This window comes from Heterocephalus glaber, unplaced genomic scaffold (genome assembly GCF_053883595.1).
Source record: "Heterocephalus glaber isolate CG9 unplaced genomic scaffold, H.glaber_assembly_v1.0 deba00001760, whole genome shotgun sequence".
Taxonomy (NCBI): Eukaryota; Metazoa; Chordata; class Mammalia; order Rodentia; family Bathyergidae; genus Heterocephalus; species Heterocephalus glaber.
In genome coordinates, this window is record NW_028258457.1 from 7,720,779 (window position 1) to 7,747,398 (window position 26,620).

At 52.5% G+C, this 26,620-nt stretch overlaps 2 protein-coding genes across 6 annotated transcripts; one reads left to right on the plus strand and one right to left on the minus strand.

The window, feature by feature from the left end:
* Positions 1 to 286: 286 nt before the first annotated feature.
* Positions 287 to 6,703, minus strand: Cnn1 (calponin 1). Its single transcript, XM_004865604.4, has 7 exons — positions 6,479 to 6,703; positions 4,374 to 4,495; positions 2,368 to 2,434; positions 2,153 to 2,290; positions 1,920 to 2,030; positions 1,113 to 1,259; positions 287 to 1,029 (listed from the first exon to the last, which is right to left on the minus strand). The coding sequence occupies exons 1-7, from the start codon at positions 6,539 to 6,541 to the stop codon at positions 784 to 786; spliced, it is 894 nt and encodes a 297-aa protein (XP_004865661.1). The 5' UTR covers positions 6,542 to 6,703; the 3' UTR covers positions 287 to 783.
* A 7,540-nt stretch (positions 6,704 to 14,243) lies between these two features.
* Positions 14,244 to 26,473, plus strand: Ecsit (ECSIT signaling integrator). 5 transcript variants are annotated; one of them, XM_004865602.3, is made up of 8 exons: positions 14,244 to 14,352; positions 21,483 to 21,576; positions 23,104 to 23,521; positions 24,027 to 24,250; positions 25,237 to 25,294; positions 25,409 to 25,557; positions 25,690 to 25,795; positions 26,140 to 26,473. In XM_004865602.3, exons 2-8 carry the CDS (start codon positions 21,496 to 21,498, stop codon positions 26,376 to 26,378), a joined length of 1,275 nt encoding a protein of 424 aa, XP_004865659.2. In that variant the 5' UTR covers positions 14,244 to 14,352; positions 21,483 to 21,495; the 3' UTR covers positions 26,379 to 26,473. The 5 variants fall into 5 exon arrangements, with proteins under 5 accessions (XP_004865659.2, XP_087057447.1, XP_087057448.1 ...); XM_087201321.1 differs by having other exon boundaries at positions 25,237 to 25,557; XM_087201322.1 differs by having other exon boundaries at positions 14,252 to 14,344; positions 25,237 to 25,557.
* The last annotated feature ends 147 nt before the right edge of the window (positions 26,474 to 26,620 follow it).

Here is a 26,620-nt window from a genome sequence, read left to right on the forward strand (position 1 = left end):
TGGTGATGGTTTGGGGGTGACTTAAAGGGCTGTATGCCGCAGAGTCCTCACAGGCATAGCTCGCCTCGCCGTTAGGTCTGCGCTCCGGTGAGAAAGACCCGAATGCCTCACTGATCTGACAGACCTGAGAGGAGCTAGAATCACAGCTGAAGCCTCCCTGTACCTCCTGCTGTGTGGCCCCTTCCTAACACTTCGGGGACCCCCGGTGGGGCGTATCCAAGCAGGATTGTTTGTATGTGTACAAGAGGCCCCAGGCCCCAATACCCAGAGTCCTTGAAGGCTCTGGTGATTTTACAGCCATTTATTGTGCTCCAGTGAAATAGAAAAGGAAGTGCTCGAGTTACAAACGCCCCCGTCACACCACCTGCGTCAGTCGCTGCAAACCAAACCGCGCGTGTCCTGCGTCTCCCGGCATGCAGTTCACTCCCGCCGCGGGAGGGGCCGAGGCCGGGCCGAGCCTGGGCTCTGGGGGCTTTGCTTGGGAAGGGGGGGCTCCTGGTCCTGGGGTACCCACTTGTGAGGGAGTAGGGCAGCTGGATAGCTTTGCTCAGTGTGCCCTTGAGTGCTGTCGGGGACACCCCGGCTCCGTGTTGGACCCTGCAGCGCTACAAAGAGGAGGGCCCGCTTCCCGCACACACAGGCCCCCGCCGGACTGCTCTCCCCAAACCGTAACCCTGTAGGCACGTGCCAGGGGGCTGGGGGACGCCATGCAGGGGCAGGGGTCAGCTGGGCCGGCGGGGTCCAGCCTAGAGCAGCAGCAGCAGTGGCAGCAGCCCCTGGGGCCTAGGCAGAGTTGTAGTAGTTGTGCGGGTGGTGGTTGTGCACCGGCTCGCCCAGCTCTGGGTACTCGGGCGTCAGGCAGTACTTGGGGTCGTAGACCTGGCGTGGCAGCCCGTACACCGTCATGCCCCGCTGCGAGGCACCCTTGTTGCTGCCCATCTGCAGGCTGACATTGACCATGTCGCAGTGCTCCATGCCCAGGCCCGGCTCGAAGATCTGCCGCTTGGTCCCAGGTGCCGTCATGCCAGCCTGTGGAGAAGGGCAGGGAGGTCAGGCCGCAGGGACAGCAGTGAGCCCTGGGCTGGCCGGCGCACCCCGAGGCCCCCGCTCACCTGGCTGGCCCCCTTGTTGGTGCCCATCTGCAGGCTGATGGTGGCCTGGTCCAGCGGCTGGTCTGTGCCCAGCTTGGGGTCATAGAGGTGGCGCCGGGTGCCATAGGCTGTCATGCCCTGCTGGCTGGCAAACTTGTTGGTGCCCATCTAGGAAGGCAGAGGGAGAATCACCCTGAGGACCAGAGTCTCCCCAGAGGCCACGAGACAGGGCGAGTGTCAAAGCTTGAGGTGCTACTGCCATCTTCAGGGGACAGGCTGGAAACCGAGCCTGAGGAACACATCTCAGGACCAGCATCTCGTGCTCACAGCCCAGCCCACTGCTCCTTCACTGGGCTATCTGGAAAAAGTGAACTAGCTTCTTTCAGGCCTCAGTTTCCCTATTTTTCCCTCTGCCAGTCGCCCTTGGGGTAAGTACAAGGGAAAGCAGTGGCAGAGGGAGGGATTTGGTCAATGGAAAATGCAGAAAGACAGGTATGCACACCTGTCATTTTAGCACTCAGGAGGCTGAGGTAGGAAGATTGCTGTGAGTTCAAGCCCAGCCTGGGCTACATAGTGAGTTCAAGGCCAGCCTGAACTACATAGTAAGACCCTGTCTAGAAAGAGAAAGAAAGGAAAGAAGGAAAGAAGGAAGGGAGGGGGGGGGGAGAGAGAGAGAGAGAGAGAGAGAGAGAGAGAGAGAGAGAGAGAGAGAGAGAGAGAGAAAGAACAAGAATTTTCAGCCCATAGTTAATGGCAAACACCGTGTCCCCACAGCCTGCAGGGCCCAGTCTGTCCTCCCATGATGCCCCAGTGGAGAAGGGGCAGGACCTGTAGCCCGATGATGTTCCGCCCTTCTCTCAGCTTCTCTGGCTCAAATTTCCGCTCCTGCTTCTCTGCATACTTCACCCCAACATTCACCTTGTTGCCTTTCGTCTTGGCCTGGGTGGGGCGGAGGACAAGGGCAGGAGAGAGCGTCCGGCATGCTGCTTGGTCCCCTCAGAGACTGGGCAGTGCTGCTCTCACGGGGCCGCCTGCCCGCTGCCCACCTGGCCCCCACTCACCATGCTGGCTAGGGCCAGGAGCGTGGACTGCACCTGGGTATGATTGGTGTTCTCAAACAGGTCATTGGCCTCGAAGATGTCGTGAGGCTTCACCCCATACTTAGTAATGGCCTTGATGAAATTGCCGATGTTCTCCAGCTATGGGGAGCAGGCGCGTCAGGGGCCAGAGGGCCAGGGGCTGAGGGCTGTGTGCCCAAGGGCTTGCCTGGCCTTACCTGGTGCCAATTTTGGGTCGACTCATTCACCTTCTTCACTGAGCCTGGCTGGAGCTTATTGATGAATCTATAAGGAAGCAGGGAGTCAGCTGTCACAGGCAGCCTGGCCAGACCACCCCGGCACACTCTTAGGGGCCAGAGAAGCCAGGTTACCCTCTGCAAAGTCCCTGTGTCATGGCATCTCCTGGTCTCCCTGCAACTTGACTGACTGATTGAGGCTTTTTTGAGATGGGGTCTCACTATGTAGCCCAGGCTGGCTTTGAACTCACTCCATAGCCCAGGCTGGCCTGGAGCTCATGGTGATTCTCCTGCCTCAGCCTCCCGTGCTGGGATGACAGGTATATACCGCCACACTACGCCTCCTGTGCCCTCACTATTGGCCACATCTCAGTGATGATTTCTCTTGCAGATATGGCAGAGCCCACATGGGCTGTCCCCTGGCCAAACAGACCCCTTTGGGGATCTCACTGTTATCTTGATTGTAGGGTTCTGGATGTACTAGCAACTCCCCAGTGTCTCCCTGTGGCTCAGATCTCTCTGTCTCCAATCTGGCTCCTTCCATGGGGGTCTCAAATTGGTTTAAATCAAACACACCCCACGCCAGACTCCTGATGCCCCTCCTCACCAAGTTCCCCCCTCTCCATCCTTCCCGGGTTAGTAAATCAGCGTCCACCCTTCAGGTGTTCAGCCGAAGCCAGTGAACTTGCACTTGACTCCTCTTTCCCTACCTCCCAGCCGCACATCCAATCCCTCAACAAGTCCTTTGGCTCATCCTTCTAAACGCACCAGAAGCCACCCCACCCTGGTCCGGGTCACCACCATGTCTCTGCTGGCCTTTTCCAGTGGCAACCCAGGGACTCCCGGCTTCCACCTCATCCCCCTAGAGATCCTTCCTCATCTAGCAGCCAGGAAAAAACCTTTAAAAAACTATCAAGGAGGCCGCATGGTGGCATATGCCTGTAATCCCAGCTACTAGGAAGCTGAAGCAGGAGGACTGCATTTTGACCCCAGCCCAGGGAACTTAGTGAGACCCTGTCTCAAAATAAAGTTTAAAAGGGGGTAAGGGCTGGGGATGTGGCTCAGCAACACCCCACACCCACACACCACATTCAAGTTACTCTCCACTTCAGATCCCCCGGTGGCTTCCCATTGCCTTCAGAATAAAACAAACTCCCTTGTTTTTTGTTCGTTTGTTTTTGAGACAGTCTCCCTATGTAGTCCAGGCTGGCCTTGAACTCACAGCATCCTTCTGCCTCAGCTTCCCAAGTCCTGGGATTACAGGTGTGTACCACCATGCCTGGTTTAAACTCCTTTGCTTGGCTAACAGTCCTGCCTCACTGGCCTGCACTTAACTCCCTGACTTATCTGCCTCCACTTCCCATCAGCTGCTGGCTTCAGGGCCTCAGGGCCTTTGCATGGCCTCTCTGCGCTGTCTAATTGCTCTTCTCTCCAATCTCTTTCAGGGACTGGGAAACTGCACATTCCCACCACATTAGTATGTAATTATCTGAGTCCACTTATCTCTCCCACTAGGATTTCCCTGCCCCTGTGCCTACAACAGAGACCTGTGTGCAGCAGGAGCTCCGTAAGTGCTTGTTGTGTGAATGAATGAATGGTTACTTTGCTCCCTAGTCTTTTTTTTAAAACAGGAAACAAGATAAACACCCCAACTCTTCCCTCCCAGCATCTGAGACTTTGATTTTTGTTGTTATTGTTTGTTTTGATTTGTTTTTTGAAGCACATTCCACTAAGTCACTCAATTGCCCAGACTGGGCTGGAACTTGAGATCCTCCTGCCTCAGGCTCCCGGGATGCTGGGCTGACAGGCGTGAACCATCACACCCAGCTGAGGCTCCATTTTCTTTGTCTGCTACGTGGGCGTGAGGATTATTTGGACTGTTTGGAGGTCTCACACAGTAAGTGTTTGACCCAGCTGGGCCTTGATGCCTGGAGGGGGCTGAGGAGCTACATGGCGCGGAGTGTGAGGGCCAGGACAGCCCCACTCACTCGCACAGGATGATGCCGTCCTTGAGGCCGTCCATGAAGTTGTTGCCGATGCGGCGCCCGGTCACCCCCTCGATCCACTCTCGCAGCTCCTGCTCCCGCTGGTGATCATACTTCTGGGCCAGCTGGGGGTAGGGGAACAGGAGGCAGTGAGGGTGCAGGCCGTGGACAGTGGCTTTGGCTGCCTGGGTCCTTCCTGGGCCCCATCTCCCTCGTCCCATCCCAACTAAGGCAACTGTGTCCCAGTATCCCTGGGGGCAGGGCCAGGGCCAGGGCCGGGCCAAGGTGGCACCTGCCCAGGGGGCCATTCCGGGCATTCTGAGGTTTGGCACTAGGGAATGGAGACGGGGGGGGGGGGGGGCTGGGCCGGATCCTTGGAGCTGGGGGGGCGGCGCCTGGCCTCCTGCTTCCCCCTCCAGGCCAAATTGGGGCTTAGCTTTCCCTGGCCCTCCCCCTGCACTCCCCAGTTGGAAGAGGGGGTGCCTCCAGCAGGGGAGGAGGAAAGCTGTAAAGGAGGAGGCCCTGGGTGCTGGCTGGCTGGCTCGGTCTCTGGCTAGAAGTGGGAGGCTTGCTAGGGTCTCCTCCGACCCTTGCCCGTCTATTTTTGGTGGTGGTGGTGGTGGTGGTGGTGGTGGTGATCAGGTTTTTTGAGATGGGGTCACGTTCTGTAGTGCGGGCTGGCCTTGAACTCACTGTGTAGCCCAGGCTGGCCTCGAACTCCAAGCGAGATCCTCCTGCCTCAGCCTCCCAAATGTTGGGATGACAGGCCTGCACCGCCACACCTAGCCCTCTGTCTCTCTCTCTCTCTCCCCAGCTCTGTCCTTCCCCCATCTCTCCGAGTGGTTGCTGCCTGTCCCCGGATGGTTGGGCTCATAGCTTTCCCTCTCAGTCTCGCATGGCAATGTCTCAGCTGGACTCCAGGGTCCCTGGCTGTGCAGGGAGGGGGTGGGGCTCGTCTGTCTGTCTGTCTGTCTGTCTCCGCTCTGCACCTCTCCATCCCTGTCTCCCTCGTCTCCTCCTGGCTCGGCCTCCCCACCTCTCTTGTGTCTCTGGCTCCCAGTGTGTCTGCATCTTCCCCTCCCATCCCCTCTCCCGCTCTGCCCCCCATCCCAGATCCTCGGGCACCAGGCTGCCCCTTCCCCTAAGTAGGGGGAGCTGGGCAGGGGCGGCCCCTCACCTGCGCCAGCTCGCCGGTCCCCCTCCCCACCAGCCCGGCTTTATAAAGCAAACCAGCCCTTATATAGAGCGCCCGGCTCCCCGAGGCCGCCTTATATGGCTCGGCGGCTCCGCGCGACTCTGGGGCCGCGCTGGGGGGAGGGGGCGGCGCTGGGTCGGATCCCGCCGCGCCCCCTGCTCCGGCAGAGGGTCCCCGTCCAGGGCGCAGTCCCGGCTCTCGCTCTCTCGCTCTGGGACCCCAGGAAAAGCCACCCCGCCCTCAGTGTTCCTCTCTGTCAAATGGGGCAGGGGCTCCTCCCCGGCGAACCTCTGGGAAGATTCTAGGAGAGGGGGACTTCAGGTCCCTCACCTGGAGACGCGGGTCCCCTCCTGGTGTGTGGGAGGGGGGGGAGGTTAGTGCAGGGCCCAGCTCTGCACCTGCCTTGCCGCAGACCCCAGCGACTCGCCTCCCCTTTCTGAGCCTCAGTTTACCCACCCATAGCACGAAGATGGTCTCCCGGTGTCTTCCTAGCTCTGCAGGTAGGAGACCCGCGCCCAGGGTCCCTGAGGCCCATTCCTGCCCTCCCCACCGGCTCTTCCTCCTGGTCTCCCGCACTTTCTCCACCTCCCAGGAATCCCAAATCTCAAGGGCTTCTCAATTTCTTTGTCAGGCTGCAAGAAAAATCAAGTCTTCCCTTTCGTGCCCTGCCAGGAACTCTCGGAGTTGCCAGAGCACTTTCAGGAAACGCAGCGGCATCTTTGTGCAGGGCTGGGTGCCCCCCACTCCGCCCCCAAAAGTAGCCGAAGGCTCTGGGACTTTCCAAGGGGGAGAAAGACAGTCCCGATCCAACTGCCATCCTCCTCCCCGATCAGGTTCCAGGTCACCTGGGACAGGCGGCAAGGGGTTCAGGGAACCCAAGAGCAGGGCTTCTGGCCGGACAGCGCCTTCTTACCTTGTTCTTGACCTCGGCTGACAGCCCGTAGGCGGGGCCCCGGTTGAAGTGGGCAGAGGACATGCTGGCCCGCCGGCCCTGGCTGGGAGGTGAGGTATCGCTGAGGACTGAGGTGGCAGCAGCTGAGGCTCCGTCTGCACCCTCTTCGCTGCTCACACGTTTTTGAAGCTCCGGAGGCGCCCGGGTCTCCTCCGAGGCCGTCCCATTGGCCTCAGGGGTCTGCCAAGGGGCGGGGCGCCCCAGTTTAGCCACCCCCCTTTCTCCTGATGTCAGGGCCTTGGTATTGGGAGCTGATGGTGTCAGAGTTTCCGCCTGGAGGGGCGGCGTGCGTTATTCTGGGAGGGGGGCTCGATCGGCCTGACCCCGGCTTTCCTCCACTGTCCCCTCCCCCACACTGTCCGCCGGGTCCCTGCGGTGTCCCTGAGTCTCTATCTCTGTGGTCACCAGGCTCCCTGAGGCAGTTGAATTTTAACAAGCTGAATCCTGGGCTTAACTTCAGGCATCACCTCTCTGTATAGCCTTAGGTAAATAAATCCTTTCTCCTCTCTGCTCTGGGCTTCTGTCACCCCATCTGTGAAACGGGCTAAGGATCGCACCTGCCTCATGGAGGTGTTGTGAAGCTCAGAAGGGACAGTGCAGTCGGGCAAGATGGTGCACATCGGTAATCCCAGCTACTCCGGAGGCTGAGGCAGGAGGACTGTAAGTTCAAGGCCAGCCTGGGCAATTTAGTGAAGCCCCGTGTCAAAATAAGAACAAAAAGGCCTGGGGGTGTAGCTCAGTGGAGAATACTTGAGTAGCAAGGCCATGGGTTCCATCCCGAGTACTGAAGAAAACAGAAGAGGAGGAGGAGGAGGAATAGAAAGAGGAGGAGAAGCAGGCAAAGGAGAAATACTGCTCCCAACATTCCCAGCTCAGTGCCTGGCTCGGGAGAGGGATTCAGGCAACAGCACCTGATCTGGCACCTCATTTCTGTCCCCTCCAGCCCCCGTAAGGTCCCGACACAGCAGAGAGCCTGGATCTATCCTCCCCATGCACCTATGGGTCTCCTGAGCCACACAGTGACACTATCAGTGGCCACCCCAGGCCCCTGTCCCAGCCAGGCCACCCTGCAAGCAGCCGCACCTGGCCAGCTCTCACCCCTGGACCACAGGGGTGGACACCATGTCCACATATGTCAAGACCATGACTGCGACACTTGACGCATCAGTGACCTGCCACACACTGGTGATATGTGAAGGAGTGAAATCTGTGAGGTCCATGCCGAGGCACAGCTGTGACGTGCAGGTGTGACAGCCACCTCTCAGACAGCCCTGTTCCAAACCACCAGCGTATATCTACTCAGACCCCACAGCACCCTCAGAAATAGCTGCTGTTATCCACAGGCATGTTACAGATGGGGAAACTAAGGCACAAGTGGGAACGGAGACACAAGGGCACAGAGTCACTTTCCCTAGGGATGTGTCAGCGCTCACCAGTGGCAGCACAGGAGTTGAACTCAAGCCTCTCTCTGCCCCTAATGTTATGAGACTGAGGAAGTTTCTCAACTTTGGCGCTGCTGACAGGCAGAGCTGGATAATTTTTTGTGGTGGGTGGCTGTCCCGGGCCTTGCAGGATTTGAACCAGGATCCCTGGCCTCTACATGCTGGAAGCCAGTAGCACCTCCTATCTTGCCAAACAGAATTGTATACAGACATTGCCAAAATTCTGCTGGCTAGGATGTGGGTGGGTAGGAAAAAGCAGATCACCCGCGCATTTTAGAACCACTGGGCTAAGGCAGTATGCTGAGGACCATCTGAGGGTCCTTATCGGTCCTTATCAGACCTTATCAGCCATGTTAAACTGAAGCTATTTAGACAAAACACAGCAAGGAGGGCCGGGGATTTAGCTCAGTGGTTCCACCGCCTGCCTCGAAAGCGGAAGGACCCGAGTTCGATCCCTGGTACCAAAAAAAAAAAAAAAAAAAAAAAACCACATCAGGGAAGCTAGCAATTAGCACCTGCTGTATACTAGGTGGTTTTGGATCTGTTATCACATTCCTCGCAGCTCTAGGAAGTGGGTTGTATATTGGACACTGAGAGGTGAAACCAGCCGTTCGAGATTCGAAGCTGGAAAAGCCAGGATTCGAACGCGCGAATTCCACGATCCTGCCCCCCACGATCTTGCCCTCCCGCAGCGTGCCGCAGGTCACTACTGAGCATGCGAGGCCCGGCAAGTCTGTCCAGGTCGCGGCCGGCGCCCCCTGGCGGCCCTGGGTGGGCGGGGCCCTGAGAGGCGGGGCCGCCGGTGTCTGGCGGCGGTGACGCCACGCGCTGACTCACTCGGCCCCGTCCCCGGTCTGCAGCTGCTTGGCCATTTATAGAATCCGCGCGGACTCTGAAGTCACAGCCCTGGCACGACGGGGGCGGAGTGGGGAGCTCTGGTCTCGCCCCCCACGGAACAGCCCAGGGCCCCCCTACGCGGCGGCCCTTTTTGGGTCTGCCTTGTCCCTCCGATCCTGGGTCTGTCTCTGTCTCGTCTGTCTCTGCCTGTCTCTCCCGGCCCTCGCGTCTCATCGCCCTCCCTGTCATCTCCCGGTCTCTGTATCAGTTCCAGGCCTCTGGCAGATGAGAGGGAGGCAGAGACAGGACGCTGACCCCCCCCCCAACCCCATCACCGCCCACATCCAGACCCCTGCTCAGCCCCTATCTGCCCTTCCCAGACTCTAGCCCTGTGCCTCAGTTTCCCATCTAAGCGAGAAGAGGGGATTTTGTTGAGACAAGGTCAGGCTGGCCTGGAATTAGTGGAGATCCTCCTACCTCAGCCTGCAGAGTGCACATGCACCACCATACCCGGCTGCAGGACGTTCTTGAGAGGAAAATCGGTGCCTTCCCTCAGCCTTCAGGGACTCCTGCTTATCTTGGCAGCCTTTCTCTGCCACTGCCTCCTGGCCTGGTTTCCCTCCCTCATAGCTTCTGTTTCCAAAGTGACCTCGAAGTACCGGCCACAGTACCCAGCACAATCTCACCGAATCCTCACCACCAACCTCTCAGGATGAAAACTCTCAGATTGAACCCATAGCTAAGGAAATGCAAGATCCAGAGAGACCCCTCCTGCTGGGTCACACTGCTCACAGCATTCCTTCCAGATTCTTCTAGATGTGTTCCAAGTTTGTTTCTACCTCAGACCCTTTGCACTGCCACACCCCGTCACCTGGAACACATTTGTTTTGGTTTTTTTGACACACACACACACTACAGAACTTTAATTTTGGACTGAGAGTATAGCTTAGTGCTAGAGCACTTGCCTAGCATGCTCAAGGGTTCAATCCCCAAGACCAAAAATGTCCCCCACATTCTCCTTTTCTTATTGTCTCCTGAGAGCTCACACATGCATTTGCTTATCATCTGTTTCATCCTGTGAGAACAGAAACCCCACAAGGGCAGGGATTAGTTTATTTTGTTCTATTTCCAGAGCCCAGATCGACTGTATACAACAGGCACTCAACTGCTTACCGGGGCAAAGATGTAGCTCAGTGGTAGAGGATGTGCTTAGCATGCATGAGGCCCTGGATTCAATCCCCACCACAAAAAACCAAAACAACAACAACACAAGAAACTTTGTCCACTGAATAAACACAACTAGCTCAGAATAAATGCTATGAAAGTGGGACTCAAATCCACATCTGGCTGCCATGTGGATGCTTGACCACAACCAAAGGAAAGGCAGAATTTCCCAGCACCTTCTGGACCTAGGACAGTAGAGGTGGGGGGAGGACTCTACATTTCTATTTCTCCTCTCCCTCGAAGAGCAATTAGGGTATGGATGAGGGGGTTGAATTCAGGCTGGGCGGGGGGGGGGTATTCCTGACCATTCTATAGCTCCTACTCCTTTGTCCAAGCACAAGCTTCGCAAGACGATTTGTAGAAAAAACATCTGGCTGGACAGTTTTAGTTTTGTTTGCTTGTTGATGATTTACGACTGGCGATTTAGCTCAGTGGTTTCTCCGCCTGCTGTGCAAGTGCAAGGACCCAAGTTCAATCCCCTGTACCAAAACAAACAAACAAAAAAAGACAGGGTCTTGCTATGTAGCCCAGACCAGCCTTGAACTCACTATGTAGCCCAGGCTGGCCTCAAATTCATAGTGATCCTCCTGCCTCAGCCTCCCGAATGCTGGGATCACAGGCGTGTGCCACCCTGCCCAGCTTGTTATGCCTCTTTTTTGTTCTTGTTGTTATGCCTTGTTGACACCACCTGTAGATCACAGTCTTTCATTAGATTGAGGGTTTGGTTTTTTTTTAAGGGGAAAGGGTTTATTTAGCTCACAGTTTGTAGAGGTTTCAGTCCATAATCAGCTGGCTCCCAGGCAGAGTGGCACATGGCAGCCGGGCATTGCAGAGGAGAAACAGTTCATGGCGGACCAACTGTAGCAAAGCAGCAAGGCCTAGATTGAGGTCTGTGCATGGCTGGGAAGAAGGCCAGAAAGGTGACAGTGTTCCCTTTCAATATATCACAGGAGAACCTTCATGATGTCACCACTAGACTCATCGCTGTGATATTAACCTGCCTCCTGTGGTTAAAAAAGTGATGGTTAAAGTGATGCCGGGATCCTCCACTGTGAAGCTATTTTTAGAGAGTTGTTGTTGTTTTTTCCTACTGGGCCTTCACAATGAGCTACACCCTCTGTACTTTTTAAATTTTTTCTTTAGTTATAGGTCTTGCTAAGTTGCCCAGGCTGCACTCCAACTTGTGATCCTCCTGCCTCAGCTTCCTGGAGTCCTGGGATTACAGGCGAGTACTACCACGCCAGGATTGAGGATTTTTTCTGAGGACTTCGTACTAAATATTGTATACACCTCAGGGCTTCGTTTGTGATACTGTGTTCTGTGCCAATAAATACACAAAATTGGTAAATGCCTGTTTTTAACATCGACCACTTCTGAAAGCATAAATAATAAAAGCCAAAACGACTTCACGAGTAGATATATTGGGAGCTCTCTGAAGGCTGCAACCCGGTCAGCGACCGCACTCCCGCCCACGCAAGCTGTCACCCGCAGCCCGCAAAACACAGAGAACTGCGCCTGCGCGTAGCTGAGCAAACCCGCCAGAGGGCAGTAATGAGCCCAGCCACTGCCCATGTGGCTGTCAATTGGGGGGTGGGGTTGATTGGCTACAGCGCCTCTCAGCTGGGCCAATCACAGGAGTCCTGATCAGGCTGCTATACCGCGTCTGCGCAGAGTTGCCGAGGTGTCCCGAAGGGTATCCTCATCAGTTCAGCTCCCGAACACGAAGAGTAAAGGACTGCAGAGATGAGTTTATAAGGACCGATACCCTCCCCTGGGACCACGGCTACCGCCAAGACCCTGTTCCGTGTGCTAATCCATATAGGTTATTTACAGCCTAAAACTGGGGATCTCTGGATGAGCCCAGGAGACCCCAATCTCACCTCTTTTTAAAAATTATTTATTTAGGGCCGGGGATTTAGCTCAGTGGTTCTGCCGCTTGCCTTGCAAGCGCAAGGACCCGAGTTCGATCCCCGGTACCAAAAAAAAAATTTATTTATTGTCTTTTTGAGGCAGGGTCTGGCTATGTAATCCAGGACGTTCTTGAATTTGCAAGTCTCCCAAGTGCTAGAATTACAGTCGCGCATCACCTCGCCTCCCCCACCCCCTTTTTCTTGTCTTTTTTGTTTGTTTCAGTGTGAGGATTGAACCCAGGGCCTTCACACTGAGCTGCATCCCTGGCCCTTTTTATTTTTTATTTTGAGGCAGCGCCTTGCTAATTTTCCCAGGCAGGTCTTGAACATGTGACCCTCTTGCCTCACTATGTAGAGTAACAGATTACAGCCCTGTACCCAGCTGGTCATTATTTTTGTGGTGCTGGAGATGAAACCCAGGGCCTGGCATGTGCTGGGCAAATGTTCCTCAATTCCTCTACCCCCTGTCCATTGATCGGCTTTGAAAGGGATCCGAGTTGCAGAAACCACAGCCATAAGCACAGCACGCAGCAGCGTCACAGCAAGTTTCAGGAGCTCTACTCAGTTTCAGTTTCGGCTCGGCTGCACTCTAGGACCACCTGTGGCTGGATGTGTTGGTGCACACCTGTGATCCTAGCACTCTGAGAGGCTGAGGCAGGAAGATTGCAAGTTCAAGCCTGACCCAGGCAATTTAGTGAGACCCTGTCTCAAAATAAAAAAGGACTGGGGGAATAGCTCAAAGTGAAGACCCTGGGTTCAACCCTCAGTACTGCACACACATCAAAAAAATTAAAAATGAAGAAAAAGGTAAGGAAAGAAAGAGAATCACCTGTGGACAGGAAAGTAGGAATTGGGGAGAGGAGGATGCCAGTCAGGAAAAAGCAGACCTCCATATGTCCCCATATAAAGAGCCTGGGATTGACAGAGGGTTGCAAGGAGACAGAAGCTAAGCAGGGTTATTCAGCTGGTGTTGGGTTTGCAGAAAGACAGGAAGGCAGTGGCTGTGTGAGTAGTTAGCAGGTCAGAAGATGCCACAGGGAGTTTGCTTGCTTATTTATTTATTTATTTGAGAAAGGGTCTCTCTATGTAGTAGTTCATGCTTCCCTGGATCTCACTATGAAGCCTAGACTGGCCTCAAACTTGCAGCGATCCTCCTGCCTCAGCCTCCTGAGTGCAGGGATGACAGGCATGCACCACCACGCCCAGCTGCTAGAGTTTTGAGAAACTAAAAAGCTCCATATTCTATCACTCCGACATCACAGAGACACACACACAGCCCTGGGGACACCAGCATGTACACACACGATACTTCACAGGACCCTCAGTGTGGGTGGCCAGGGAAGCCAAGCTAGACTCCATGCCCTGCCATTGGGGGAGGGAGGCAGGGGCGCTGACAGCGAATTCCCATAGCAATTGTCCATATTGTTCTCTTATGGCTGTTCTGCATGGGTTAATTCAAAGTTCATAAAACTCTATGAAAGCTAGTGGATGTTGGTGCACACCTCTACGAAGGCCCAACTCCTTGGGAGGCTAATATAGGAAGATCACTGGATTCAGGAGTTCAAACCAGCCCAGGCCACATACCGAGACTGCGGCTCAAGCAAAAGAAAAAGAAAACCTAAAAGCGAACAAAAAACAAACTATACTTGTTAAAAAATATTAAGGGTATTATAACTGGCCCATTTCGAAGGTGACACCATCAGTGTACAGATGGGCTAAGCATTAGCAAAGAATCACGGAGCTGGGTTAATCAGAGTTTGTCTCCTTCACATTACCGCGGTATCCTCGGAGCCCAGAACCGTGGCGCACAGCGAGCCCTCAATAAATGCTTGTCGGGCCAGGGATGTAGCTCAGTGGCGCCCGTGCCTGTCTGGCAAGCTCAAGGTCCTGAGTTCGATTCCCGGTACCAAAAACCAAATCAAAACAACAAATGTGAATAAACTTGGGCCGAGGATTTTTCTCAGTGGCACTGTACCTGCCTTGAAAGTTTTATCCCCGGTACCGGGCGGAAGCTTGTCTCGAACTATGTGGAGTGAATGAATGAACTCATATCCCTTCAACTTTTAATAATTCATCTCTGAATTCCTGGTCAGGTAACTGGGGCCCCTGGCTGGAGTCACGGGGCCCCAACTTCACAGTCAGGAAAAATCCAACCCCTCCTTCCGGTCCTCACTCCACAGTTCCCAGATTTACAGGCCGCCTGCCAGGTTAGGGGCGTGCCTTTTCTCTGAGGAGGCAGGACCAAGGTCATCTCTCCTTTCTATTGGTCATTATGCTCTTGTGGGCGGGACCTGTCGAAACCGGCTTTCTTAATTTGCTGTCTCCCTGGTGGCCCGTGACCCGGAAGCTGTACTGGCTAACATGGTGGCGCCCAGAAGCAAGACAGAACTGGCCTGGGTTGTGCGGCTGGTCCCGTGAGTAGGTAGGGGCGCACGTGGGAAGGTGGACACGAACCTCTGGGAGCTCGGACGTCGCGTTAGGGACCTGAAAGTGTGGGAGGGTGGCCTCAGAGGGACCTGGCTGCAAGATCGAGGCGCTGTGACCTTTTGGGGTGCGAGACAGGGACATTCGGGTAAAGGCTGCCAGCAGTGTGCCTGCTGCCTCGCTGTCGTGATCTCCCGCTTTGCAGGAGGCATAGGTGACTCAGAGAGGGCAAGGCTTTCGCACGAGGTCACACTGCGCGGCTGCAGTGAGGCGGAAATTGGAAGCTGCGCCTCACTGTTTCCTGGCAGCCAGCCCAGGAGCTGTTGGATTACACCTATCTCAGAATGCCGATTATAGGCTTTTTGTAGAAACTTACCACTTATTTGCAGTCATCTGACACTTACTGGGCACCTTAACCGTACACCTGGCGCCGCCCCATCTGCTGAAGATAGCAATGAGAAAGGTAGAAATCTTCCGACTCCTCAGACAGCTGGACATTGAATAAGTCAGAAATAAACGGGTGGCTTCAGATAATGATAGTTGCCAAAAATGCATTAATGAGGATGAGAAAGGTTTTTTTTTTGGTTTGAGATATAGTCTCACTGTATAGTTCAGGCTGGCCTCGAACTCGAGGCAATCCACCTGCCTCACTTTTAGACTGGGAAAATGAGATGATCAGAGAAGAAGTCTCTTTGGAAGAGAAACCTGCAGGTCCAGAGCATCTGTGAGGAGATCGGGAGGGGAAAAGTTCCAGGCAGAGGGAGAAGAAAGTACCAAGGACTTTGAGACCAGAATCAACTTGACTTGTTTCAAAAACAGTGTTGCTGGAGCTGCCCGTGCAAAGCTTGGTTGATGTTCTCAAAGCTCTGGCTCTGGAGGGAGAGCTGACTGGGGTGCAGAAGTGGGAGTCTGGGTAGTCATTCAGGAAAGAGATTGTGGATTGAGGTGGTAGCCTGCGGATGGAGGGGAATGGGTGCATTTGGGATGGACTTGGAAGTACGTACTCACCAGGACTAGTTGAGGGATTGACTGGAGAGGTGAGGAACATGATGGACCTCGAAATAACTTCTAGAGCCAGGCGTGGTGATCCATGCGTGTCATCCCAGCAGTCTAGGAAGCTGAGGCAGGAGGATTGAAAGTCCAAGCTCATTCTGGGCAACTTAGCAAGACCCTGTCTCCAAAAAAAATTTTTTTTCTTTTTAAAGGGCTGGGGAGTAGCTCAGTGTGAAGGCCCTAGGTTCAATCCGCAGTACTGAAAAAAATAAGACTAATAATAATAAAAGAAATAACTTCTAGCTTTGTGGTCTGAACAACTAGAATGGTGGCACAGAAGACAAGTTTAAGCGGGTATCAATGGGGCACAGGTCATCTTGGAGACAGCTAGGTGTGGGTCACAGCAGCAGGTAGGTTTGGGGCTGGAAGCCAGTGTTGGGAGCCATCACCATGCAGCTCATCCTCACGTCTCAGACTAACACATGGGAGCCACCTGCAGCTGTGGCTAAAATGCAGTTCTGAATTTGCTAGTCTGGGTTGGGGCTGAGGTTTTTCGATTCTTATAAGCTCCCAGATGATGCCAGTCCCTGGAACACACTTTGAGAAGCAAAGGTTAATTCTTTTTGGTTTTGTTGAGACAGGTCTCACTATGTAGCCCAGCCTGGCCTTGAACACACTGCAATCCTCCTGCTTCAGCCTCCCTGGGATTACAAACACACAAAATCGCACCCGCTATAAAGGTTAATTCTTAATCTTAGCTGCAAAAAAGTCATTGGAGTGGTTTTTTTTGGTTTTTGGTTTTGGGGGGGTTTTTTTGGTACCAGGGATCGAACTCAGGTCCTTGCACTTGCACAGCAGGTGGTGAAACTACTGAGCTAAATCCCCAGCCCCATTGGAGTGTTTTTTATGGTACCAAGGATTGAACCCAGGGCCTTCATACTGAGGTACATCCCCAGCCCTTTTTTAAAATTTTGCGACAGGGTTTCACTAAGCCACAAAATTTCATAGGCTGGGCTTGAATTTAGAATCTTCCTGCCTCAGCCTCCCAGAAGGCTGGAATTACCGGTGTGCACCACCCATGCTCAGTGGAAAATCTGCCTCTTAACAATATCCCACTATACGGTATTTGCCTGTGCTTTTAAATTTGGAAAACTGCAAACTTTAGAGAAAGAAGTGCATCTCGCTGGTTGGCTGAGAAAGGGAAATCAGGTGTCAGGAAGAAAATGCAGAATGGTGAGTAGGGGCTGGTGGTGGGTGAAGGGACTTACATGTGTCAGATGCTTCTGAGAATCGAGCAAAATGAGACCTCAGACGTAGGCGCATGTCCTTGGGAAGGTGTTGAAGAGGGCACAGGGCATTTACAGTGCTTGGGGCACAGCTGAACCAGTGAGGAAGGAAGGTGCCGCAGTGAGGAGAAGCCTCGTGGGAGCTGTGCTGTGGCAGCGGCAGTGGGCTGGAGGGAGGGAGTTCCGTTCAGAACGGGAGATTTTAGAGAAAGTTGAAATGCTGATAGAAATGATCCACTTCTTGGGAAAAATCTATGGAGAAAGTCATTCAGAGTTGTTGGGGATTAAGTGGGAGTGGGGAGTGAATGTTAATGAATGTAGGGTTTCATTGAGATGATGAAAATGTTCCAAAATGTATGGTGGTGATTGAGCCACTTACTAAAGACCACTGAACTGAGTATTTAAAATGGTGAGTTTTATGGTCTATGAACCATATCTTAATTTTTTAACTGTCCAGATATTTCAATTATGAGACATATTGAGGAAATGGGTATATTTTGATTCATTTTTACATGATAAATTTAAGATAGATTAGAAATACTAAGTGTAAAAAATAAATCATTAATATTAGATCTTAAGGCCGGGCATGGTGGCGCATGCCTGTGATCCTGGCGCTTGGGAGGCTGAGGCGGGAAGATTGCCACAAGTTCGAGGCCAATCTGGACTGCACAGTGGGTTCAAGGCCAGCCTGAACTATGTAGTGAGACCCTATCTCAAAAAAAAAAAATAGATCTTAATATACAAGAAGTTCTACTCAGAAACCATAACATAAAATGATTGATAACTGAGAATATTAAACTGTGACACTTCTGCACGTCAGCATTATAACTGAAATAAATGAAAAGTTGATCAAGAGAAAATATTTGTAGCATATATGACAATGGAGTAATGTCTAGATGGTAGAAACATATTAAAAAGGAACATATAGGGCCGGGGATTTAGCTTAGTGGTTCTACTGCCTGCCTTGCAAGCGCAAGGTCCCAAGTTCGATCCCTGGTACCAAAAAAAAAGGAACATATCAATAGAGAAGTTGCAAAAAGATATGAAACATCTTCTGATTCACATTAGAGAAATACAAATATTCAATAAACATCTGAAATTTTATTTTTAAAATTTTTTTGAAGCAAGGTCTCGCTGTGTGTTTTGGGGTTCCTTGAACTCACTATGTAGCCCAAACTGATGGTGATCATACTGTATCAGCCTCCTGAGTGCTGGGATTATGGGTATGTGCCACCACACCCAGCAAACATCTGAAATTTTATATGCAAGCTCAGTAATAAAAAGTAAACTGCAAAATAAAGCAATCATTAGACAACACTGTATTCTTATCTTCAAAAGGTACTTTATAGAAAGTGTTAGTGAAGTTGTGGAGAAATGGCCACTGACATGGACTGCAGATGCAAGCATAAGTTGGTACATAAATTGAAATTCCTTTTCCAGGAGAAGAATTTGGCAGTATGTTTCAACATGTGCATATTTAAACCTAGGAATCCCATTTCTAAATAAAACCAGAAAAAACTGAGCACATGCATCACAGCCAGGCTTATAGCAAAATGCTGGAACCCTCCCAAATGTCTATCTGCAGACAAATGGTTAGAAAAGTTATCCATAGTAATTCTATTCCATAGCCAGCCACCCCCTCCTAGTTATTAGGGAAATTTCAAGGAAGAAGTTCATTTTCTAAACAATACTTAGAGTATAGTCCCATTGACAGAAAGCAAAATGAAACAAAACTGTCCTATACATGTGGAAGTATAACTGTCACTACTTTTAGTAAAGAAACAAGGTTAAGAAGAGCCGAAGGTAACTTCCAGTATTGAATTTACACATCATTGCATTGTTTGAATTTTCATAAAAATTAATATAAGATTTACATAAAAGTATGCTTATTGTTTATGATATACTATTTACAGCTAATTTAAATTTCAATGTAATTCAAAATAAAATCAATGAAGAAAATTTTTAAAAAAGAAATGATCCACTTCTCAACTCATTCTCTGAGGCTCTTTTACCCTGATACCAAAAAGACACTATAAGAAAACTATGCCCAGGCAGGATGACACACACCTGTCATCCCAGCACTGAGGGGGCTGAGGCAGGAGGATTGCCACAAGTTTGAGGCCAGCCTTGGCTATACAGTGAGTTCAAGGCCAGCCTGCACTACAAAATGAGACCCTGTCTCAAAATAAAATAAATTTAACAAAACTTTTGCCATGGCACATACCTATAATCTCAGCAGTTGGGAGGCTGAGGCAGGAGGATCAAAATAAGTTCCAGGTCAGCTGAGCTACATAGCAAGTACCTATCTCAGAACAAATTCAGGCTGGAGATGTAGCTCAGTGGTAGAGCACTTCCCTAGTATGTACGAGGCCCTGGGTTTAAGCCCGAGCACTAAAATAAATACCTTAATACATAAAATTTATATGGAATTGCAAGTAGTGAAAACAGCCTTGAAAAAGAACAAAGTTGGAAGAGTTACACTTCCAGATTTCAAAACTTCTGGCAAAAGCTGTATTGCAATGAAAATTGTACTGGCACAAGGCTCAACATAGAGGTCAACAGAAGAAAATGGTGACTCAGAAAACCTAATGGTTCATGGTCATTTCATGTTGCCAAGGCGACAGAGCAGGTAAGAATCTTCAGAGATTGTACTGAGATGCCTGGCTGTGCACATGACAGGGGAGCCTACAGTGATGAATGCCAAGTGGGCCCCAGACCTTAATGGAAGAGCTAAAAGCGTAAAACTCTTAGAAGAAAACAAAGCACATCTTCAACAGGCTAGACAGTGGTGTTTTAGATAATAACACCAAAAACATAGCACTAAAGAAAAGATAAATTGGACTTCATCCCTTTAAAAAAATTTTTTTTGGTCCATGAAAAATTTTTAATTTAAATTAAAATTTCATCAAAATTATTTTCTTTGAAACTGGCTGCAAATGAAAACGTCAAGAAAGAAAAAAGGCTGGGTGTGGTGGTCCATGCCACAAGTTCAAGGCCAGCCTGTGCTACATAAAGAGTTCAGCCAGCCTGAATTAGATATGAAGACCCTATCAACAAAACAAACAACCAAAAGGTGTGGCACAGGCATTTGGAGGGTTGAGGCAGATGAATGGCTGGAGTCTAGCCGATGAAGAATAGCCTGGGCAACATAGGAAGACCCTATCTCAAAACTAAAATTAAGAGAGAGGAAAAGGGAAAAGACAACCGACAGAATGGAAGAAAATATTGGCAACTTGTAAGAGTCTAGTATTGCTGGGTAGAGTGGCCTACACCTGTAATCATACCACTCTGGGAAGCTGAGACAGGAGGCTCTCTAGTTTGAGCCCAAACCTGGGCAACTTGGTGACTCAATGAGACCGTGTCTCTTAAGTAAATTTTTTTTTTGGTACCGGGGATCGAACTCGGGTCCTTCTGCTTGCGAAGCAGCTGGCGGAACCACTGACCTAAATCCCTGGCCCCTTAAATAAATTTTTTAAAGTTGGAGGTGTAGGTCATTGCAAAAGCTATGGGTTCAATCTCCAGTGCTGCCCCCCTCAATCTGGTATCCATCCAAAATATAGTAAGACCTCTTGCAGGGGGCATTGAGACAGGGTCTCACTATGTAGTTCAGGCTGGCCTTGAACTTTCTGAGTGCTGGGCTTACAGGTTTGCATCCTGGCAAAAATATTCTAAATTAGGTTGTAGTGATGATCACAGGACTCTGAAAACAAAACAAAAAAACCTGGGGGCTGGAGTGTGGCTCAGGTAGAGCATATGCATAGGTGAGAAAGGCCTGGGGTTCAGTCCCCAGTGTGGGGAGGAAGGCAGGGCCTCGAGGACACCCTCTCTCCCAGGTCACCCCGCCGGCCTTGCCCCGGGGCCACCTGATGCCGCTGATGCGGGGCTGGGGGACCAGGCAAGGCCAGCGCCCACCACTGAACCATGCCCTGCTCCACTGTGTCTAATGCAACCCTATTCAATGTCTGTTTTCAGCACAGTGACACAGCCATCAGCAAATGGCCTGCAGGGCTGCACTGGGCTCAGGGGTGAGCACTTGCCTCCCCTGTGGGAGTCCCTGGCTTCCGTGGCCGGTGTTGCCAAAATAATAAGTTAATTCTCAAAATAGTAAATACCTGTTTTTGGGTTTGGGGCAGGTTGTTTATTTTTTGTTTTATTTTGCTTTTGCAGTGCTGGGAAAAGCCTGGTTACATATGTACTCTACCACTAAGCTAAATCCCCAGATCCTTATTGTTTGCTTTTTGCTTTGGGTACTGGGGATTAAGCCCAGGGCCTTTGCACTGAGCTAGATTCCCAGCCATTTTTTTTTTAATGTTTATTTTGAGACAGGATCTCTCTGAGTCATCAAGTTGTCTAGGCTGGGCTTGAACTCTGGGATCCTCCTGCCTCAGCTTCCCACAGTGCTGGGGTGACAGGCCTGTGCCACCATACCAGGCTCTTTTTTTTTTTTTTAACCAGGCTCTTATTTACATTTTAAAAGATAGTTTATCTGAGAAATAAAAAGGCAACAGAATACTTTATGAGCCTTTTTACCTAATAAAATGGACAACAAATAAATAAGTTTAGGGCCAGGGATGTAGCTCAGTGGCACTGTGCCTGCCTGGCAAGCTCAAGGTCCTGAGTTCGATCCCCAGTGCCAAATAAAGAAATAAATAAGTTTTTTTAAAAAAGTGGTCCAGTAGGGAGGGGCCATCACAGAAGCAGGCTCCTGAAGACAGTGACGGGCTTGGCCCAGCAAATGGGGACCAGTGATGGGCTGTCATCTAAGGCCACCCTGGGGCCCCCCGGGAGCTCGCCCTGCTGTGGGACACACCTGGGCCATTCTGGGCTGACGGTCTCCTGTCCCCACCAGGTGACTGTGGAGCATGAGCCGTGTCCGAGCTGTGCTGCTGGTCCGAAGCCTTGCCAGGGGCCACGCTGCCCTCCTAGGAGCCCCCTTTTCCCAGGTAACCACGGGCTGGGGGGCATTCATGGGTATCTAGAGAAAGGCCTGGGGTTTGCCTTCGTCCCTTCAGAGTCTCCCCATAGGAGCCAGCTCATGTGGGTATGGGGGCTGCACGCCTGTCATACCACTCAGGAGGCTGAGGCAGGAGGATCGAAGTGAGTTCGAATCCAGTCTGGGTTACATAGTGAGACCCTGCCTCAAAAAAGTAAAGCCAACGCAGGGGATGTAGCTCAGCGGCACAGCACCTGCCTTGCAAGCGCAAGGTCCTGAGTTCAATCCCTGGTACCACAAAAATAATAATAATAATCCAGCTGGTCTGTGCTGAGATTCTGTGGAGGCTCATTTGTTTCAAGGGGTCTCGTTACCTGTACAAGCGAGGCTGTCAACTTTGACATTAAGGACCCAGGAGCTAACTGGATTGAGGGATGATGACTTTGAGTCCCTCCTGCCACGCTTGTAAAGATGGATGCAGAAAAATGAACTTCCTTCCTGTACCTGGCCCTTGCCTTACTGTTTTTAATGTCATTTATTTTCTTTTCCTCTTCTTTTGGTGTTGTTTGAGACGGGGGTCTCACTATGTAGCCCAGGCTGGCCTCGAACTTGCAACAATCCTCCTGCCTCAGCCTCCTGTGTCCAGTTCTGGTATTACAAATGTGTGGCCCCTCAATATTCTTTCTCTTTCTCCCTCTCTCACCCTCTCTGTCTGTACAGGGTGTCACCCAGAGGCACTCTACCCCTGCGCTCCGTCCCCAGCCCTCTTTGCTGTCCCGAAACTTAATTTGGAGCTCCTCTTGGCTCACACAAAAGACCCTTCTCCATGCATTTGACAGCTCCAGGGGCTCCATGTCCCAGTTCACAGCCCTTTGCTTCCCCATCTCCTTGCTTGGGGTACCTGGACCATTTCCACTGCCCCAGTGGGGACCTTTGCACAAGTCTTCTTCCCAAGAGTTCCTAAGCTGTGGATCTCAGTTCCCGTTTAGGGCTGGGAGTGGAGCTCTGTGGTACAGTGCTCTTATGGCAGACACAAGGACAGAGCCAGTGGTTCGAGTCCCAGGGATGCAAAAAAAAAAGAAAGGGTAAATTGAATACACCTTTGCAGCGAAGTGTATTGGTGCACACTGGTAATTCCAGTTACTCGGGAGGCTGAGGCAGGAGGATCACAAGTTTGAGCCTAGCCTGGGCAATTTAGCAACCTCCTGGAAGGTGGTTTTACCTCCTGTCCTCGACAATGACTAAGTGTTGTGTCCTCCGCCTGGCAGGGCTGTTTTATCACAGTGTGTCATGGTGTCCAGACCTGGGTTCTGTAGCCCTGGCTGGCCTTGAACTCAAGCAGTTCTCCTGCCTCAGCCTCTGGAGTGCTGGGATGACAGGCCTGCGCTCCGACGTCCGGTTCCCCAATCTTGGGTTTGTAAGCGCAGCACCCCTTCCTCGGAGGGCCTTGGGGCCGCCAGTGCCACCCCTCGCCCAGGAAGAGCAGGCTGGGCAGCCCCTGGAAGCCCCGGATTCTAGCAGCGCCCTCTGTCCCCAGGTGCCCCATCTGGCCCCCCGGAGTCTCCATTGCAGCTCCGCCCACCGCACCTCCGAGAAGTCCGTGGTCCCTCATCCGCCTGAGCCTGGGAAGAAGCCTGTGAAGGTCCCCGTGCCCTACGAGGACCTGTTCCAGTTGGCACCAGGTGGGACCCGGGACAAGGCCAGCTTCATGAAGGCCCTGCAGAGCTTTGGGCAGCACAATGTGCGCAAGCGCGGCCATGTGGACTTCATCTACTTCGCGCTGCAAAAGATGCCCGAGTATGGCGTGGAGCGCGACCTGGCTGCCTACAACCTCCTGCTGGACGTCTTTCCCAAGGAGGTCTTCCGGCCACGCAACTTCATCCACACCCTCTTCTTCCACTACCTGCTGCAGCAGGATTGCGGCGTGGCGGTGCTGCACCAGATGGAGAGCAACGGTGAGCTAGCTCCCTTTGCCAGCACTGCTCTGTGGCCGTCTCACCCCTTTCCTCACTCTCCTTTCTTTTTATTTCTTTTGGTTTTTGAGACAGGGTCTTACTACTTAGTTCAGGCTGGCCTTGAAGTCAGTGTGGCCCAGGCTGGCCTCAAACTCGCAGCGATCCTCCTGCCTCAGCCTCCCATGTTCTGGGACTACAGACGTGTGCCACCACACTCAGTTGATATCTTTTTCTGTCTCGCTCTTCCCTGCTTTCCTGGGGTTTTTCCTTTTTAAGTTTCCTCTCTCCCTCTCCCCCTCTCCCTTCTTCTCCCTCTCCCCCTCCCCTCCCTCTTCCCCTCCACCTCCCTCTCTCATATGCTGGGGATGGAACCCAGGGCCTCGACCATTCTAGGCAGGTGCTTTGCCCCCAAGCTTCACTTTGTAATTCTGCCTCACTCTCCTGCCTCCCTGTCCCACCAGCCCATTTCCTGCCCTGAGGCTTTGCCGGTTTCTGCCCAGCGCAGGAGTGATGCCCAACAAGGAGACAGAGTTCCTGCTGTTGCAGATCTTCGGCCGCCAAAGCTACCCTATGCTCAAGTACATGCGCATGCACCTGTGGTTCACGCGCTTCCTGAACATCAACCCCTTCCCGGTGCCCCGCGATCTACCCCAGGACGCCGTGGAGCTGGCCACACTTGGCCTGCAGCACATGGAGCCGGACCTCAGCGCCAGGGTCACCGTGTACCAGGTACCCGCTCCTGTCCACGCCTGCAGTGCCCTCCCACCACGCTCCTTGGTCCCCTCCACCCACCGAAGTGAGGGTGCTAAAGGAGCCCGGTCCCCGCGGAGCCCTCTGGTAGATTCCTGCAGCCCTGTTCCCCACCAGAGCTCCATGTTGTCTGCACTTCGGCTGCTATTAGTGCATTTGGCGTTGCCATGACAAAGTCTCTGAGGCCAAGACTTTATCAAGAGAAGAGATTTAGCTGGGCCTGGGGCTACACATCTGTGGAACGTGTCCATAATCCCAGCACCTGGGAGGTTGAGCCAGGAGGGTCGAGACCAGATCTCCCAAGAGTTCAAGGCCAGCCTGAGCTACATAATGAGACCCTGTCTGGAAAAACCAAAAAACAAAACACTGTTATTTGATTCTTGGATTCTTGGGTCTCCTTCCTGAGATATCTGTGGTGTGAAATTATTATATATATATATATATTTTTTTTTTTTTTTTCAAAGCACTGGATGCTTATTCTGTGCTAGCCATTGTTCTAAATGCTTTAGTGTCGCCTGACGTAAGGGCTATTATTGTCCTCATTTTACAACTGGAGAAACTGAGACATGCAGGTACAGTGACTTGGCCAAGGTACATAGACTGACAGCCAGGATTTTCTTTGTTTTTAAGACAGGGACTCACTATGTAGTTCAGGCTAGTCTCAAACTTGTGGCGATCCTTCTGCCTCAGCCTCCTGAGTGCTGCGATTACATGTGTGCACCAGCATGCCTGGCTTACCAGCCAGGATGTTAATGTAGAGGGCTGGCTCCAGGGTTCCCTCAGTGTGAGCATCTTAAATGTTGGTGGCTTTGGCCAAATTGGACAGAAAGGAGAGGATGGGTTTCAGTGACATGTAGGGGACCCAGGAAAGGTCTCTGGGTTTGCAGGTGTCCCTGTCCGTCCCCCTCTCCCTTGCTCCCCTGTAGGAGCTGAGGGTCACAAACTTCTTCCACTTTTCCTCACAGAGGCCTCTGCCCGATGACAAGACAGATCCAGGGGATCCCACCAAGCCTCACATCGTGGGTGAGCTCTGCCCCGCCCTGGGCAGCCAGGCCTCTGAACTGTCCCCCCAGGTCGGGTGTCAGCACACACACACACACACACACACACACACACATACACGTGTCTCCACCCCAGGAATCCAGAGTCCTGATCAACAGGAAGCCCTGGCCCGCCACAACCCAGCCCGGCCTCTCTTTGTGGAGGGACCCTTCTCCCTGTGGCTGCGCAACAAGTGTGTCTATTACCATATCCTCAGGGCTGACCTGCTGCCCCCTGAAGAGCAGGTAAGAGCCCAACGCCCACATCGGGTATGGGAGTGGCGGTGCTGCCCTGACAACTCATGCAACAGGCTGGGGTGGAGAGAGGCTGCCAGACCCTGGCCCCTGACCCTGCCTGCTCTGTGTTCCTTGAGGCAGGAAGTGGAGGAGATCCCGGAGGAGTGGAACCTCTACTACCCGATGAAGCTGGACCTGGACTATGCAAGGAGTGGTTGGGATGACTATGAGTTTGACATCGATGAAGGTAAAAAGCAGACATGCACGACTCGAGGTCGCACAGGATGTGTTACGTCCTCCGGGGTCCTGGGCTGAGACACCCATTTGCCCAGTTTACAGGGACCCACATGTCCTGCACCCCAGGCTTGCTCCTTCCCTATCCCCCACACCTTACAGAGCACCTCTGTGCTGACTGCTGGGTGTGACCAGGACAGGCCCCGCCCTTAGGGTGGGTGGGGAGGCAGGCAGCGGGCAGTGTAGGCAGAAGGCACAGCTATAGGCAGGAGACAGTGCTGGGAAAAGAAAGAGTAACGCAAAGGGCGTGAGCAAAGGGAGCCACCGCTCCCATTGGACAAACCTGTCTCCCCACAGTGGAGGAAGGCCCAGTCCTCGCCATGTGTGTGGCAGGTGCCCATGACCAGGAGACGCTAGCCAAGTGGATCCAAGGCCTGCAGGAGACCAACCCAGCCCTGGCCCGCATCCCCGTGGTCTTCCGGCTGGCTGCGTCCACTGGGGAGCTCCTGACGGCCTCAGGACCAGAGGATCTACGCCAGTCCCAGCGTGAGGAAGACGATGACCACCTGCAGCGACAGCAGCAGGGCCAGAGCTGAGTCTGCGTGTGCTGTGGCCCAAGAAGGCTATGGACTGCTGTGAAAGCGCGAGACGGCCTTTGCGTGCACAGCCAATAAAATGTTTCCGCCTCGGGGTTGCCTTCCCTCCTCTGTAGCTATGTGGCATCCCCTCCCCAGGATCTTGGAGAACCGCCATTGGGTTCCTCCCACTCCTCAGGGGCAACGGGCTGTTCTGTTCTGGTGCTGGGCATAAGCTTTATGCCTTCTCTCTAAGCGAAGTT